At 35.5% G+C, this 19,160-nt stretch overlaps 1 protein-coding gene across 7 annotated transcripts in view; it reads left to right on the plus strand.

Moving 5' to 3' along the window:
* Positions 1-19,160, plus strand: part of FAF1 (Fas associated factor 1) — a 447,925-nt gene that overhangs the window by 225,221 nt on the left and 203,544 nt on the right. For 4 of the 7 annotated variants that reach the window (XM_036255373.1, XM_036255375.1, XM_036255374.1 and 1 more), the window contains exon 9: positions 4,152-4,219. The exons of the other annotated variants lie outside the window; for them this stretch is intronic. In XM_036255373.1, coding sequence (XP_036111266.1) covers positions 4,152-4,219 — 68 coding nt within the window. The remainder of the gene's footprint in view (positions 1-4,151; positions 4,220-19,160) is intronic. 7 annotated transcript variants of the gene reach the window in all.

The raw sequence follows: 19,160 nt of genomic DNA on the forward strand, positions 1-19,160 counted from the left end.
GGTCACTTTTACTTAGTCTTGGTTGTTTTAATCAGATACCCCCCCCCCTTTTTTTCCTTTATTGATTTTTAGAGAGAGAGAGAGAGAGAAACATCGATGAGAGAAAACATTGATTGGCTGCCTCCTGCATGCCCCCCACTGGGGATCAGGCTCACAACCTGGGCATGTGTCCTGACCAGGAATCGAACCAGCAACCTCTTGGTGCATGGGTCAATGCTCAACCACTGAGCCACACTGGCCAGACCCCTCTACCCTTTTTTTAAGTTCAAAGTAAATGTTTCAAGAATTCTGAAGTTAAATCTGATTTTTAAAATAAATAAGACCAAAACAAAATCGAGACTTTGTAATCATATTATAATAAATACCCAAATGATGATTTAAGAATTTAAATTTAATTACCTTTTTGTATTTTCTAGTAAATATTACATTTCTATATGGATAGTAATTACTCCTCCTCTCTCAGTACTGCCATTATACAGTTTAATATGAGTGAATTCCTTGTGGAAGTCAGAAACATTTTTAAAACAATTTATGTAGATGCTACTTAAGTCTAATTATTCCCCCCTTTAAACACTGTACCTTTGGAAAATGCTTTGTGGATCATGAAACTTTAAAATAATCAGAAAATAGCAAAACTTTTTCTTTTAAGTGAACCCTTCCAGGAAAAATAATTGTTTATGTATAGGCATTTGCATTTATTTCTAAACAACTGATTTCAACATTGATATTATAGTATCTCATTAGATATATTGGCTGGTTGTCCATGGCTAAAAGCAGGGATGTGGTTGTTAGTTTTAGTTTGTTTTTCTTTTTCCCTGTTAGAGTGAGAAATCTGACAGAAAATGTGCTACATTTAATTTACAAAAATAAGAGAGTAATTTTCATAATTAATAGCCTTTTTACCCAAGGAGACATGAATAAACCAGAAATGTTCTTAGTCTAGTAATTACTACAAGAAATAATAACATTAATAGAAGAAAATAATTAAGATCTAAGGATATCTCTTAAATTCACTGAGGATTAGTGATAATATGTATAAGTATCTGGCTCATAGTAGACACTCAATAAGTGACAGTCAATATTAATATTAACATACTTCATGTTAACATAACTCAGAAAAGGATCATAGACAAGAATTGGCTGGTTCGCCCTGGCCGGTTTGACTCAGCGGTTAGAGCTTTGGCCTGCGGACCAGAGAGTCCCAGGTTTAGTTCCCACTAAGGGCACTTACCTCGGTTGCAGTTTGTCCCCACCCTGGTTGGGGTCGTGTGGATGGCAACCACTCAATATGTCCCTTTCATGTCAATGTTTTTCTCTCTTTCTCTCTCCCTCCCACTCTATCTGAACAAAAAATGGAAAAATGTTCTCGGGTGAGGATTAAAATTAAAATTAAATAAAATAAAAAAAGAATTGGCTGATTTAAGTAAATGAAATGGTATCTAATATTTGCTTCAAAATAAGGTGTGGGGGTGGGGAATGATGGGGAATATATAATTAAATTCAGGTTAGCCATCATTGTTAAAACTGAGTGATGTGTATATTGGATTTATTATACTATTCTCTAAACTTTTTTATGTATTTGAAAATCTCAATAAGAAAAAGTCTATAGCAAAAATAATTGTCTGGCCCTGGCTGGTGGGGCTCAGCTGGTTGGTGGTGTGTGGGGGGTGTCATTGTTTACACTAAAAGGTGACAGGTTCCATTCCCAGGCAGGGAACATGCCCAGATTGTGGGTTCTATCCCTGGTCGGAGTGCCTACAGGAGACATCTGATCGATGTTTCTCTCTCTCTCCCTTCCTCTCTCTCAATTAAACAAACAAATAAGTAAGTAAATAAATAAGTGTCTGGTTTAAGAGCAAGAATATAAGGTAATAAAGTACAGAAATCTGGGGCTTCATAGGGTTGGAAAAGCCAAAACTCCTCTTGGATTCCTCAGTTGTAGAAACCAGATTGAAAAAGGCTTATCAGATGCAAGTTCCAAGAGTGATAGGCAAATTTAGTGAAATATTATAAATTCTTCTGTAGCATAGTGCCTTATACATTTTAGGTGTTAAATCATTAAATTGAGTTGACACCATTTTTTATGAGGCTCACATTTTAATGATTGTCATAACATTTACATTTTTACCAAGGGCTCTAATGCAATTTCATTACTATAGGAAAATAGGAAAGCAGCTAAAACTCTCCATGTCCATGACTATAAGGCTATCTAGTGCTGTATATAAATCACAGCAAACACAAGAGGGAATCTCCATTAAGAGGCTTGATTCTTTTTACCTCATTATTCTTATTTGCACCTTGTCCGAGAACCTGTGAAATGATGTCTGCCCAGGCCTCCCAAGAGCAAATGTTGCCATATTGGCAGGATGTTGCCTTGAGCTGCATGATTTGCTACAACAAAGGTGTTTAGGGCCAGGCTGCTTTTAACTGGTGCCATAGCAGATCCACTAGCTCCAGTGCTCCAGTTTTGACAAAATGGCTTACAACAGTAGTCTTCTAAGGAGATCCTAGCCAAAGAACTGTCATGAAACCTTTCTTTCATTAGGACTATAAAAACTCATAAAGCTGTTGTTTGTAATCTATATTGTTGAAGGCAATGGTGTTTTTATACTTATTTAAATCACTCATGTGGAGGCATCTGCTACAAAACAAGATCATCCTCACAGCTTGGGGCATGAATTGGGTACAGCTGAGAAATGTCAGCTGTGTAAACAGCCTGAAATGTGTTACCAACAAAAGTGTAATTAATTTCTTTCCAAGACAGTGTGCCATAACTTAATACTTAGAATGGTTTAACTTTCAGAGAAAGCACCTGAACGTTTTCTTCCCAGTGCCATAATAGAGGATTGGTTATAAAGGTCATTAAAAGTGAAGTTATTTTGCACTTTTCTTGCTCTATTGCAGAGATCTATGTGGCTTGGAATATAATATAGTAACTTTAGGTACCAATGGCTTCCATGAATTTATGGAAATATCTTAGATCAAGAAGTTAATGGATTTGGGATGATGGAAATATTCTAAAATTAGATTGTGGCAATGGTAGCACAACTTTAAATTTATTAAAAAATCATCAAACATTTTAAAAATGAGTCAACTTTATGGTATGTAAAGTGTACCTCAAAGCTGTTGTGTTTTTTTTTTAAGAAGTTAATGAAGAACTAAATTCAAATACTTTTTTATTTATGCTTTTATGTTGCATGAGAAATATATTGCCATAACACAGAAGATGTTTTCTTCATTGTATTTCTAAATAACCTTTTACTTAGCAAACAGAACAAAGAAATAGACTTCTTGTAATTAGATTCTGTAACACCTTGAGTCACTTCTGAACCTGATAGACTACATACAATTTTTTGATATTTTCAACACTACTGGGTGAAGTCAACAATCATTTAAAACATTGTTGCACCATCTCCCCTCAGAGTTAAAATATTTTCTTTGCCTGTAGTTATACTAGGGTATGGGGTATTGTATGAATTGTCAATGACTCTTTCAGTTCTTTTTGCGCTCTTTCATCAGGGAAGTGTAAGTATCTAAAGCTTCACCAGTAGGTAGGGGAATGTTTCCATGCTGTGACAACTCAGCTGTGAGAACAAGGAGCTGCAAGTAAGCAAAATCTCATTTTACACTTTGACAAGGATGTTCTTGGTTTCTAGAGAGTAGAAATAATTTTAACATTGTGAATTATGTCTAGACACCTTATTATAATGCAGATAATACGAACGTAAGTGGTATAAAAATTCCAGGTTTTAATAATGCTTACACTAGGAGAGAAAATCCTTCCATTTTTAATACTTTTTTTTTGTCATGTGGCCCCCTCCCCTTTTGAGATTATTAATGATCTTCTGTGGTTCTATCATTGGCTGAGGAATGTTAAATCAGAATTTGAGAAATTAGGATTTTAGAACAAGGCATCTTTAAGCATGTGTTATGACTCAGAAAGCTACTTATTAAATGCTTTCACATTAAAAAAGAGATAATTTCTAAACAGAACCATTTCACAGTAGCTTTTCTATAAAACAAAACACACACACACCCCTTCCTTTTTTTTAATAAAAAAGAGTTTATGAATGAGAGACTGTCATCAAATTTAATCCTTATGATGGGGGCATTTTCTTCTGTAACTTCTCCCCATACATTGTGTTTGGCAGCTGTCTAATTATGGACATTCTCCTGATACTGGATCCCTGTCCTCCACTTTACAGGAGCTGCTGTACAGGTATAGACTCTCACAGTCACAACATACTTACCATAATGTAGTTACCTCCTAAGTAAACTCATAAACCTCCACTACAGTCATTTCATCTATTACTGCAAGGTAAATATTTCTGAAGTGCAGAATGAATCACATTCAGCCTTGCTTACTTATCTTCAGTGGCAACCTAGTACTTGCTGATTATGTACAGATTTTTATGCTGGCATTTAAAACCCTTCATTCATTGGCCTGAAACTTCTCTTCCAGGTTTACTTGTTCATACAAGCCCAGAGTAAATTCTCAATAAATATTTCTTGAATAATTGATTGAATGTAATGATATATATATATATATATATATATATATATATATATTTATAAATTTAGCTAACTACTAATTTTTTTCGTTCTTCAAATATACTTGATGTTCTCTACCACTTTGTCATTTTAATCATACTATTTCTTCTACCTAGAATACCTATAGCAGTTATCTCCTTTCTTCAACACCTTTCTTTGAGAAGTTTTGTCTGTATCCCTCTTCCTATGCCACCTTCTTCAACTCAGTTAAAAATTAGTTTATATTTCTATTCTACTTAAATTATTTTTAATTTTCCTTATTTTATTTTACATTCCTTCATTCTGATTTTGCTAACAGATGGGGTTGGTGAAAAAATGGCTTCCCAGAGAAAGGGACATCTGATTACATTTTAATTTGTGTACAGATACGTTCTAAGGCCCCCAGTGGATGCCTAAATCTGCAGATGATACTGAACCCTGTATATACTATATTTTTTCCTATACTTACATATCTTTCACTCAGAGGAAACACTTTACAGCTTCTCTGTGGCATATCTGAGTTGCCAGCATCATTACTCGTGTTTTGGAACCGCTATTAAAAACTAAGGGTCACTTGTTCACAAGCATTATGATACCATGACATAATACCAGTTGGTCTGATAACTGAGACAGTGGTATATACAGTGTGGATATCTGGACAAAGGGATGATTCATATCCCAGGTGGGACAGAGTGGGACAGTGCAGGTTTTCATCATGCTATTCAGGGCAACATGCAATTTAAAATTTATGGATTGTTTCTTTCTGGAATTTTCCATTTAATATGTTTGGTCTGTGGTTAACAACAGATAACTGAAACCGCGAAAGTAAAACTGCAGATAAGGGGAGACTACTGTACCTGTGTTTTTCCCTTTGTAAATTCTAAAAATTGGGAGCAGGGACTGCTTTCCTTACCTTTGTATGCTATGCAAGATCAAACATAGTGTTTTATACATTCACTCATTTGAATTGTTCAGAGCTCCACTAAGTTGACATCTATGAAAATGAATAACTTAATAATGAATTTGTATGATCATAGTAACTTGGTAAACTGTTTGAGAATTATGTTTATTTTCTTTGTAATAGTAATTAAATTACCAAAACTATTTAGTGGCAAATTGAATAACAGTAGGAGGGAGAAGCTACACAGCTGGTTTGTGCCTGTGAGAGAGATAGAGAGATGGAGAGAGAAGTGAGTAGACCAATTCATATTTGTTGAATCCCAATATTGCTATTATTTTAATGTTTCTTAATGTATGACTTTCAGTTTTCTCATCTGCAAAATGAGGATCATGTTAACACCCTTCAAATACTGTGAAGATTAAATTGATTACATACGTAATTGCCATTTATTAAAGACACAGTGATTGAATATTAGCAATTTTATATGGTTTTACCTAATATGTAAAAGACATATAATGCAGGGTTTGGGCAGTTATGACTGTCAGCCCCAATCTCACTCACCATCTGTTTTTGTAAATAATGTTTTATTGGAACACAGTCACATCCATTTGTTTATTTATTGTATACAGCTGCTTTTACACTATAACAAACAGCAGTGATGTTTAGTTACAACACAAACCACATGGCCCACAAAACTTCAAATATCTGCTGTTTGGTCTTTTACAGAAAAAGTTTGCCAACCCCTGGTGTAATGTCTGGTATTTAGTAGGCATTCAACAAACATTAGCTCCTTTTCCCTTGAGTAAGCACCTTCTTTATATTGCATACACATGCAGAATCAGAGCATTCTTTGAATAGCTTCAGGGTCATCTTATGCTATTTAAATTATCATGCTAGCCTGTCCTAGGTCAGACAGATTCAGGCAATCTTTGGACATTTTTACTGGCTTTTTCTTTATTTGGCAAGGTCATGGATAATGTTGCTTCTGATGGTGGTGAGACTCAGTAGCTTCACATGGTTCATTGCCCTTGTCAACATATAGAGTCTTTTACAAATAACACAGGCAAAGACTAAACAGACAGAAAGAACAGCTTTGAAAGCAGTAAAAGAAAGTTTGAGTTTTAAAGGAATGAAAAGTTATTAAATAATCTATATCCTTAACAGAAAGGGTGGAAAAATTCAGGAGAGTGGATGAAACATTCTTTGGACATATTTACTTAGTCAGTGTGAGGGGGGAATACATGGAAGTGAGACAGCCTCCCAGCAGGATATACAAGCACTAACATCTGATGCTGTGAATTTTGATTTTGATTTATTAAAATCATAAACCTGTAGACTGCTGCTTGTGCCCAAGAAGGGGCAGTTGGAATTGGGTATTTTATTCCCTCTATATAAATAACCAGAAGACTGAATAAAATATGTGAAACAACTGTTTTTAGATGTTAGACAACAGGTAGTACAGGATTCTGAAGAAAGAAACAAATGAGCCCTTTGGTAGTCTTACATTCTGCCTGGAGGCAATTTCTAGCTCCCAGAGCAGGAAAAAGAAACCAAAATAGAACCTGGTGATTTTATTGAGTTTGAAGAAATAGAGAGTGGAGTTTAGAAGGTCAAGGTAGCTAGACTTTGCAAAGAGAGTACTAGCAGACAAAAAGCTCCAGAAAACTACATAGGTTTGCGTTGGTCTTTATCTGAATACCAGTCTGTGCATAGGGTGAAATTCCAGGAGGCTGGGCGAATAACAACTGCCAGATAATAGAACAATTAACTGGGAACTGTAAGGCGTGCAATTCTCAGAGCTCACACAGAGCTGGGAATAGTTTGAGTTCCCACCAGCCATACATAGTAAAGACATCTCAGTGAATACATGGGGCATTCAAGAGATACCCCCAATTAAAATGTTCATATTACCCGAAGTAATTTATAGATGCAGTGCATTCCCTATTAAAATACCAATGACATATTTCACAGATCTAAAACAAATATTTCAAAACTTTATATGGAACCAAAAGGGACCCCGAATAGCCACAGCACTCTTGAAAAAGAAGAACAAAGTTGGAGGGATCACAATATCGGATATCAGGTTATACTACAAAGCCATTGTAATCAAAACAGCCTGATACTAGCACAAAAACAGGCATATAGATTAATGGAACAGAACAGAGAACCCAGAAATCGACCTAAGTCATTATGCTCAATTAATATTTGACAGAGGTGACAAGAGCATACAATGGAGTAATGACAGTCTCTTCAATAAATGATGTTGGGAAAATTGGACAGGTTTATGCAAAAAAGTGAAACTAGACCATCAACTTGCACCACACACAAGAATAAATTCAAAATGGATAAAAGAATTAAATGTAAATCATGAACCATAAGAATCCTAGAAGAAAATGTAGGCAGCAAAATCTCAGACATCTCACATAGCAGAATTTTCACTGATATATTGCCCCTAGGGCAGGAATAACAATGGAAAAAAATAAAGAAGTGGGACTACAGCAAACTAAAAAGCTTCTGCACAGCAAAAGAAACCATCATCAAAATGAAAAGGGATCCACTATATGAGAAAACATATTCTCCAAGGATATATCTGATAAGGGATTAATTTCTAAAATATATAAAGTACTCATACAATTCAACAAAAGGAAGACAAACAATTCAATTTAAAAAATGGGCAAAGGACCTGAATAGACAATTCTCCAAAGAGGGCATACAAATGGCTAAGAGACAGCTGAAAAAATGCTCAATGTCACTAATTATCAGAGAGATGCAAATTAAAATGACAATGAGGTATCACCTCACACCTACCAGAGTGGCTACCATCAACAAATCAACAAATGACAAGTGCTGGTGAGGATGTGGAGAAAGGGAACCCTATTTCACTGCTGGTGGGAATGCAGACTGATGCAGCCTCTATGGAAAACAGTATGGAGTTTCTTCAAAAAATTAAAAGTGGAACTGCCATTTGACTCAGTGATCCCACTTCTAGGAATATATCCTAAGAGCCTGAAACACCAATCAGAAACAATATATGCACCCCTATGCTCATAGCCAATAGCCCATATCTGGAAACAGCCCAAGTATCCAACAGTAGATAAGTGGAAAAAAAGCTGTGGCACATTTACACAATATAACATTATGCAGCTATGAAAAAAGAAGTACTTAAAAGTAACGAAATGTTAAAAAATGACAACTTAGAATTCTATATCAGGTGAAATTAATCTTTCAAAACTGAAGCCAAAATAAAGACTTTTTCACACAAACAAAAACAGAATTTGATGCCAGCAAATCTGCACTATAAGAAGTATTAAAGGAAGTTCTTTAGTAAAAAAGGAAAAAGATAGCAAAATAAACTGGGATCATGCAGAAGGGAGCTAGTAATGGTAAAACTGGTTAAAAATAAAAGATATTTCCTTGTGTTTTTAATTTCTTTAAAATATAAATATTGATTTTTTTTTTAGAGGAAGGGAGAGAAAGAGAGAGAGAATCATCTGTGTGAGAGCCAAAAAGGTGACAATTGATTGCCTCCAACACATCACCCACCAGGGAGTCAGCTGTAACCTGGGCATAGGCCCTGACCGGGAATTGAACAGGCAGCCTTTCAGTGCACGAGATAATGCCCAATCAACTGAGCCACAATGGCCAGAAGTAAAAGATAACTTGAAAGAAAAAAACAAATGTGGAATTTTGAACATATGACAGAGACACAAATTACAGAGTGAAATTGTACTGTTATAGGTTTCCTATGTTATGCATGAAGTGATATAATATGTGTTGAAGGTAGTCTGTTATATTAATTATGCATGTTGTAAACCTTATAGCAACTACTAAAATAACACACAAAAAAGTATAGGTAATAAAGCTTTAACAGAGGCAAAATGGAATACTTAAAAATTACAGAAAATAAGGCAAGAATAAAGAAAAAGGAACAAAGAAAAGATGGAATACATATAGAACAAATAGCAAAATGGTAGGTTTAAATCCAACCATATTAAATCCAACCATTTATACAATAAATATAAATGATCAACACATTAAAGAAGAAAGATTTTCAAAATGAATTTTTATTTTATTTATTTATTTATTTTTGTTACAGATGTTTCTCCTTTTCTCCCTGATCCCCCCCTCTCCCTCCCTGCCCTGTCCCCAGCTTTGTGGTCCATGTCCATTGTTCATGCATACATGCATATAAGTTCTGTGGTTTATCTCTCCCCCACCACTCCCTCTTCTGGGGATTGTCAAGTCTGTACCCCACTTCCACATCTCTGGGACTACCCCATTCCTCAGACTGTTATGTTCATTATATTCCACAAATAAGTGAGATCATATGATACTTGTCTTTCTCTGCTTGGCTTGTTTCACTTAGGATAATACTTTCCAGGTCCCTCCATGTCGTCTCAAAGGATGAGAGTTCTTTCTTTCTTACAGCTGCATAGTAATCCATTGTGTATATGTACCACAGCTTTTTTATTCATTCATCTACTGATGCACATTTGGGTTGTTTCCAGATCTTAACTATAAAAAATAGTGCTGCTATAAACATGGGGGTACATATATTCTTTCTGATTGGTGTTTCAGGCTTCTTAGGGCATATTCCTAGAAGTGGGATCACTGGGTCAAATGGAAGTTCAGTTTTTAATTTTTTGAGATAATACCATATCAAAATGAATTTTTAAAAGCAAGACTCAAGTATATGCTCCCTTTAAGAAATATATTTTAGCCCTGGCCAATTTTGCTCAGCGGTTAGAGCATCTCCCTGCAGTCCAAAGAGGCCCGGGTTCATTTCCCGCTAAGGGCATGCACCTCGGTTGCAGTTTGTTTCCGGCCCCAGTTTGGTCATGCGGAAGGCAGCCACTCGATGTGTCCCTTTCTCATCGATGTTTTTCTCTCTCTCTCTCTTCCTCTCTCTCTCCCCCACTCTATCTGAACAAAAATGGAAAAATGCCCTCGGGTGAGGATTTAAAAAAAAAAGAAATATATTGTAAATATAATGACTAAGATAAGGTAAACATATATGAGCACAAAATATTTACCAGAGAAACTAAACATTAGAAAGCTGTAATGACTCTATTAACATCAGACAAGATACGGAAAAGGAATATTATGAGCACTAAATAGAGTCATTTTATAATGATTAAAAGAAAACTCATCTAGAAGACATAATAATCTTAAATATGTATTCACCTAGTAATAGTTTCAAAATATGTGAAGTAAAAACTGATAGGACCAAAAGACTAGACAAGTTCACAGTTAGAGTTAGAGATTTCACATTCCTGTCTCAGCAGTTTACAGAAATATGTCAGATAAGTATTGAGAATATTTAAGCAATACTCTTTACCCACTTTACCAGATACTTTATAGATAACTTCAGACAAGTTCTATTCAAGCGTGCATGGTATGTTCACCAAGATAGACCTGGACCATAACTAAAGTCTCAGTAAATTTTAGAGGGTTTAAATGAAGAATATTATCCTTGACCAAATTTTAAAGGATTGAAATGAGCATTATCCCTGACCAAGACAATTAAATTGTATATTTTGGAATTTATGTAAATTGTCTTTTTTCCTATATAAAATATTTAATAGTTTATTTCATTGTATATTCAATATATTCAATAAAAAGCTACTAAACATGACAGGTGAAACTTACAAGGTCACAGACTACAAGATTTAATATACCAAAAAAATAATGTATTACTATATAGTACCAAAGAACATTTTGAAAGTGGAATTAAAAAAAAAAAAATTGTGCTATTCATGATTCCACCCCGAACCATGAAATATTTAAGGATAAATCTAACTACATTGAAACTTACAGATTATTGCTAAAAGAAATAAAGTCCTTATAATAGATACATCATGGTCATGAGTTGGAAAACTTACTATTTTAGGTGGTAGTTCTCCCCACACAAATCTTTGGATTTACTGCAATCCTAGTAAAGAATCGGTAGTTTTTTGTTTGTTTGTATGTTTTTTTGTAGAAATTGACAAGTTAATTCTAAAATTTATATGGAAATGTGCAGGACCTAGAATTCCCAAAACAATTTTGAAAAAGAGCAAAGTTGGAAGATATATACTGCCTGATTTCAAAAAATAATAAAGTATTCAAGATAATGTTATGATGTTTGTATAAAAATAAGCATATAGGTTGGATAAAATAGATCATTCAGAAATAGATCTATGTGTATGTTTTGTGCAGTGATACCAACGTAATGTAATAGAGAATGGGTGCTCTTTTTTAAAAAATAAATGGTGATGGAACAACTGGATATCAATAAGAACAACTTCAACCTTTACCTCATGCTATACATAAAAATTATCTCAAAATGGATCATAGACCTAAATGTAAAAGCTACAGCTGTAAAACAGAAGAAAATATAGGAGAAAGTCTTCTAAGACGTTGGGGTAGGAAAAAATTTCTTAGAGTGGACACTAAAAGCCCTCATTATAAAAGAAAGAAGCCCTGGCTGGTTTTCTCAGTGGTTAGAGCGTCAGCCTGTGGTCCAGAGAGACCCAGGTTCGGTTTCTGCTAAGGGCACGTACTCAGTTGCAGTTTGTCCCCGGCCCTGGTTGGGTCGTGTGGGTGGCAACCACTTGATGTATCCCTTTCACGTCGATGTTTCTCTCTCTCTCTCTCTCTCTCTCTCTCTCTCCCTCCCACTCTATCTGAATAAAAAATGGAAAAATGTCCTTGGGTGAGGATAAAAATAAATAAATAAAAGAAAACTGGTAACTTGGACTTGATCACAATTTGCAACATTGCTCTTCAAAAGATACCATTTAGAAAAGGGGGTGGGGCAACAAACAGAGTAGGAGAAAATATTTGCAAAACACATATTTGGTAAAGGGCCTATATCCAGGTTATATAAAGAAGTTTTACAACTAAATAATAACACAAGGCAATTTTGAGAGGTGATAGAAATGTTTGATATTTTGATTAGAGGGTTGGTAGTTAGAAGAGTGTATATGTGTGTCAAAATTCCTTGAACAAGTACACTTAATATGGGTACATTTTAACTAATATGGTTTAAAGCATGAATATGTTGATTTGAAGCCATGCTGGTAAATTAGGTGAAATGCACAACCAGTATTCAGCTCCCAATTTGCCCCCTCTCTGATGTCAGTGTTCTTTCTCTTGTACCATGCTATTTCTTATGTGTTTTATATTTCTCAAAATAGTTCACATTTTAAATATCCAGTCTAATTTTTTTTTCAGATTGCACTCATTCTGGTTTGAAGCTTCATAATTATTCAATAAAAGATAGAAACAGATAAACAAAATCTGCCTTTATTTCCTTTTATTAGGTTAGCACTTAGTGTTTTGAATATAAGTGAATTTTAAATTTTCACTCTAGCCTTTTGATTTGTATGTGTGTATGTTCTTGAATAGTAGCCATATTATTGTTATTGTTGTTGTTGTTGGTTCTCACCCGAGGATGTTTTTCCCATTGATTTTTAGAGAGAATGGAAGAAAGAGACAGACAGACACACAGACCTCAACTAGTTGCTTCCCACACGCACCCTGATCAGGGCTAGGGATCCAACCTGGGACCCTTCCATGCGTGGGATCCACACTGGCCAGGGCTACTAGCCATATTATTAATGAGGTGGGGAATGAGCAGCAATACTCAACTATTTTGATACCCACAGTTACTTAACACTATGCTAGATCAGTCTATTAAGACACATTTATGTAGTGATTTGTAGTGTACAAAGCATATTTTATATATATGCTCTTGTTTGAGCCAAGTAGTAGATTATAAGTAAATAAATTTGAAAGGAATAGTATACAGTGGAGTACAGTAACTATTATTGTACATTTTCCTTAGGGTTACTTCATACTACTTTTTCCTTTTAGCTAGTTCTTAGACAAGGGTATTTGTAATAATGTCTTTGTTTACATATACTTCCCTTTATGAGATTATGAGCTCTTTGAGGGCAAGAAGCAGGTCTTATTTGTCTTTGTGTCTCAGGCGCCTAGCATAGCCCCTGGCACAAAATAAACACTCAATACATGTTTCTTGTGTTTATATTAAATGTAACACTGAGAAGTCAAGTGATTGGTTTTAAATTGCAGTAAATAACTGCTAGCCCAGTACTCCAGTAGGTATTACTGCTTTCTTCAGAGGCGCCCCTGCTCTTTTTAAAAAACCGAGCTCTTTTCCTCTGTTAATTGAAAAAAAGCCTTACTGGAACTCTTGTACCTGACCCTATCCTATAACTGAAAAATGGGAGGTTGTTTATAATACTTATGTGTACTAGTTAATCTCTGGCATTTGTGTTTGCAAGTTAACATGCTGTCTGTTGCATTTGAACAGCTGTAACATATGGGATGAGATTTCTTAATAAGTCACTTTCTTGGGCAATGGAAATATGAATATGAAGAGTACAACTTAGCTTAAGTTGTACTTTTAGACCCTTGGGTTTTAGATATAATCAATTACCTGTACTTCTCTATTTGAGAAAGGTAGTGAAGATAATATTACAGTCTGTTTTGGAGCTAAGATTTCATGCCATTTTTGATGTGTAAAAAAAAAAAATGGAGGGGGGGGGTGATGATGTTTGCAACTGTGTCTAATTGGCTAAATTTTCTAACCCAAAAAGAAGGCTTGAAATGAAAATTTGTGCAATAAAAGTACCCTTTTGAGCTCAAGGTGGTTAAACCACAGTCAAATCAATTGCTGTTCCACATCATGACATTGTTTAATATTCTACATGTACCATACATACGATTGTTTCAATAAACATCTACAAGTGATTGTTGGTACTGATTGTTCTCACAGACAGTGAAGTCTTTTTGTTCTTTTATTGTATGTTGGCAGTTGTGATCAACACAGAATAAACTGCTTTACAGTTTATTACTTTCAAAGTACAAATTTGAATGCTGTCGATTCAGATGTATAAAAGAGATAAAATTACAGACAGCTTTGAGTGGCAGTTACACATCAAACCTCACGGGGGTTTGACAGGCAACGAATATCGTTATTAGACGCTTTTTCCATAATTGCTGACATTTATCCAGTGTTTCACAGTATTTGCTAATGTATTAATGCAGTCAATCTCTGAGAGGCTGCACATGCCTTTTTAGCCCTGGCTTTTATGGGATTCTGAAATTCATAGACCCACAGATACTTATTCCCTGCTGGTTGCCGTAGTGACAGAGCTCAGAGATAAGCCAAGACAGAGCCCTTTTGTGATTGCTTTTCAGGTGACATTCAGCGGCAGCTTGAGTAGAGTGTCCTTTTATAGTTCCTGTAATTCAGAAAATGATAACAGCTTTTTGCTGCTTAGAAGAGAAGTCTGTGGACTGCTCCCAGTGGGATTTTGGTTTGCTGTGCCACTTCATACCAACACCAGCCTGATAAAGTTCTTATTATTGTGCAGATTTTAGAGTGCAAGGGGACTGAATTAATGATGACAGGTTAGGAAATACAGGACTGATACTACAAATAAAACTTTAAAGAACCAATAGATGTTCTCCAAACATATGTAACAAATTAATTTGGACATTTTAAGCTATTAGTGATAATATACTTAGGCACTTGCTTAATAAGTAAATGCACCTGACTTCTAAATTGCTTGTAAACCATGCTAGCTGTTCCATCTCAAGCTTAGAAATTATCTTTCATTTCTTTATATCATTTTCTCATTTGAAACTATTGTTTCAACATTTTATTGTTTGGAGGCAGATAGCTTTATTTGTATACTTTCTTAGTCAGGGATGGATACACACACACACACACACACACATATATATTTTTTTTCAGTATTCTCAGCAGTAGAATAATTAAAAATGAATGTTTTATAAGTGGCAGCTTATATAAAGTGCTGCAAAGTCTGAAGAAAACAGCTGTGAAGATAGATCATGGTTGGGAGAAGAGGTGAAGGCAGTTCAAGAGATAACTAGAGAAAATAGAATCTTACCTGGAAGAAAATATTGACATCCTAAGAAGCCATGCTTTATCCTCAGACTTTTAAAGCTGGGAGAGTTAATAGTCTTAATTCTGGAAGAAGAACTCCAGTAACAATGGGTAAATATGAGAAACCCTGAGAGCTAGAAACCATTGTTTGTGTAGTTGATGGTTATTGAAAAGAGGCCAAAAAAGAACACCAAGAAGAAGCACAAACACTAACCCAAATTGAACCATGCAAATCTGAAGGGAAGTATGAGGCACTTAAATATCGTACTCCTAAAATTTTAATGTAATTCACAGTTAACAGGAAGCAGATAGAATAAGCCGAATAGAGAAGTAACTTGAGATCAGAAGAGATGGAAAATTTCTAAATTGCTGGTGAACCATGCTAGATGAACAAGCATATGGTTAGCACATGAATGAAGACTCAGAAGAGAAATCTGGCCTAAAAAATGGAATTGGTTATCTTGGATTAGGTGTGCAATTGAAAAACCGGAGATCTGATTTGTGTTACTTATTTCTAACCTTTTAGTCTCATTTAAAACAGGTGGAAACTCAGCTCTCATAAAATTCAAATATTTGTAATTCAGACAAAAAAGGGTAACCTTCAGGGTAGTAACAAACAAATATGACATTTTCAAATGCTATTTACTAGACCTTTATTAACACTGTGCTACTCCATGGTGTTCATTGCCTTTTTACTTCCTGTGGTTAACTTAATAATTAATCATCTGCTTCAATATACTAAGAGAAAAGAGAAATTTGTAAGAGTTGTATTATTGTATGATATGCTTTTCTGTGCTGTGGTTATCCACTTAGTCAGTCACTGAGAATGTCTTAAGACCACATCATTCCCATAATGTTTTAGAACAGATAAGCATCAGTTTATAATTGCTACTAAAACAAAATGCCAAAGAAGCAAGCAAACAATCAACCCCACCAGAAAAATTTAAAGACTCCGTGTTTAAAAAATTGTTATTTTATATTCAGGGAATTAGTTGTTTTTACTAACATGACAACTTATCCCCTGAATTCAGAAACTCAGGAATTTCATTATAGTTCTTGCCTATCATATTTATCTATTTTCAGGGTATTGTAAAGTAAAAAAAAAAAAATTTAATGAAAATTAGCCTTTTGCAGTGTGACATCAAAGGTTTTGCAGTGAATACCAAAATAACTTACAAAAATTGAAGTTTAGTTATTTTAATGCATGTTACAACAAAATATGTGATACCTTTGTGACTGGACCCCTAGAAAGTAAAAAAAAAAAAAAAAAAAAAAAGTCTATATATAATTTAACTATTTCTCTTGACCTCTTATAATTACTCGATTTGTTGCTATTGATAATAACAGTAATAACAATAATAATACCATTTATTCTACTTTGTTTTAGGCACTTTGGCTGGGCCTTTATATGTATCATCCCTAGTCTTCCCATTATCAATCCTGAAAGGTAGATCTTATTATCCCCATATTTACAGATAGAGTAACTGAGGCTTAGAGTGGTTTAGTAACTTGTCCAACAACACACAGATAAGAAGTAGTGGAAAGGGGATCCTGGCCCAGGTTTGACTCTAAAGCAGTGGTTCTCAACCTTCCTAATGCCGTGACCCTTTAATACAGTTCCTCATGTTGTGGTGACTCCCAACCATAAAATTATTTTCATTGCTACTTCATAACTGTAATTTTGCTACTGTTATGAATCGCCATCGGAAATATGTGTTTTCCGATGGTCTTAGGCAACCCCTGTGAAAGGGTCATTTGACCCCCAAAGGGGTTGTGACCCAGAGGTTGAGAACCGCTGCTCTGAAGGCTACCTCTTTCCACTAAGGTTTATAGGGATTTCCTTATGAACCTTAAATCTAAGTTTTTGGATTTTTTTAATCCTCACCTGAGAATATGTTTGTTTGCTTTTCCATTGATTCTAGAGAGAGAGGGAAGGAGAAGGAGGGAGGGAAAAGGAGAGGAAAAGAGAGAGAGAGAGAGAGAGAGAAACATCAGTGTGAGAGAGAGACATCATTTGACTGCCTCCTGCATGTGCCCTTACTGGGATTGAACCCCCAACCCTTTGGTGTATGGGATGATCAAACCACCAAGCCACACTGGCCAGGGCTTAAATCTAAGTTCTTATTTTTCCTTCTTTATCATAGTTCCTCAAATTTTACCTGTTAATGAACATTCAGATATTTTCCTTGAATAATCTGTATTGTCCCCCTAAAATTGGTCCCTTTGCCTTGAGCTCATCTTAGACCTGTCTCTCTGGGAATAATGATAACATTAGGTAGCACTTAAAAAACTTTATATATTTTAGCAATATACATATAATAATATTTCACTTAATCTTCCTAACAACCCTATGAGGTAAAAGTTATTGTTTGCCCATTTTACACATGAGCAAACTGAGAAATATTCGTATGACCTCATAATTAATCAGTGGCATTGGTATAATAGCAGAAGATCAGTGACAGGATGTCTTAAAAAGCCTGTCTGTCGCCCTGGCCAGTTTTGCTCAGTGGTTAGAGCATCGGCCTGCAGTCCAGAGAGACCCGGGTTCGGTTCCTGCTAAGGGTGCGTACCTTGGTTGCAGTTTGTCCCCGGCCCTGGTTGGTCATGCGGGTGGCAACCACTCAATGTGTCCCTTTCACGTCGATGTTTCTCTCTCTTTCTCTCTCTCTCTCTCTCTTCCTCTCTCTCCCTCCCACTCTATCTGAACAAAAAAAAAAAAAAAATGGAAGAGTCTCCTCGGGTGAGGATAAAAAATTGCCTGTCATCTGTGCTCTTCACTGTGCTGTAATATTCATTGTAGAACAACTCAAGGATAGGCATACCACATTCATTATAGCCATAATTCCACTTTCATAGAATGTGAGTTGGAAATGGAAACTAGATCTTTCTATAATTTACTGTGAAGTGTGACCACTCTGTGCACCATATCTGCCAATTCTCTTTTTCTTTCTTACAGTTTCACTGGTGTAAACACAGTTGGCAAATTTAATTACTCACGAGCTTTTAACATCCAAGAATGAGAAGGTATCATTCTAGCCTTTTTCATCTCCAAAGCAATATTAGCTGAGGGTTGATTCATAAAACTCCAGAAATGATATTGTGTTATCCTTATTTTATTTTAATTTTTTTTGTGTGGTACGTGCCCCTAGCGGAAACCAAACCTGGGACTTCTCTGGTCCACAGGCCAACGCTCAACTGCTGAGCCAAACTGGCCAGGGCGTGTTATCCTTATTTTAAACATGGAAGATACTATGGCTATTTAAAAACTTGTCCAAGGCCACAGAGACAGGATTAAACCCTGGAAGCTCCTTTACACTGAACATTAGAAAATCCCACTAACCCAGTCCCACAGTTTCAAATCACATTGTTTGTAGAAAAAGAGCACTGGATTTGGCGGGGGGGGGGGGGGGGGTTAGAAAACCTTGTTTTTGGTCTAAGCTGAGTAAGATCATCCCTTTACCTATGCTCTATACCACCCCCCCTTCTGTATTCTCAGCACTCTGCATTTTGAATAGTCTCGTTTACTATTTTTATTAATCTCATTGTGCTTAACATTTAAACATGAAAAGCCTCTCATCTTAAATGCATATACACAAACCATAAAAACAAAGACAAAAAAAATTCTCCCTTATTTTAGCTGCTACCCCTCCTCTTTGAAGCCAAAAGTAAAAAAAGTAACTATAGATGGTATTTATAGTTACCATCTGCATATTTTCTCTTCCACTAATTCCTCAACTCACACTACTCTGGCCTTCAGCCCAACCAGAATAGCTTTTTTTCAGGTACCATGACTGCCATGTTGCTAAACCA

This window comes from Molossus molossus, unplaced genomic scaffold (genome assembly GCF_014108415.1).
Source record: "Molossus molossus isolate mMolMol1 unplaced genomic scaffold, mMolMol1.p scaffold_m16_p_12, whole genome shotgun sequence".
In the NCBI taxonomy this organism is placed as follows: domain Eukaryota; kingdom Metazoa; phylum Chordata; class Mammalia; order Chiroptera; family Molossidae; genus Molossus; species Molossus molossus.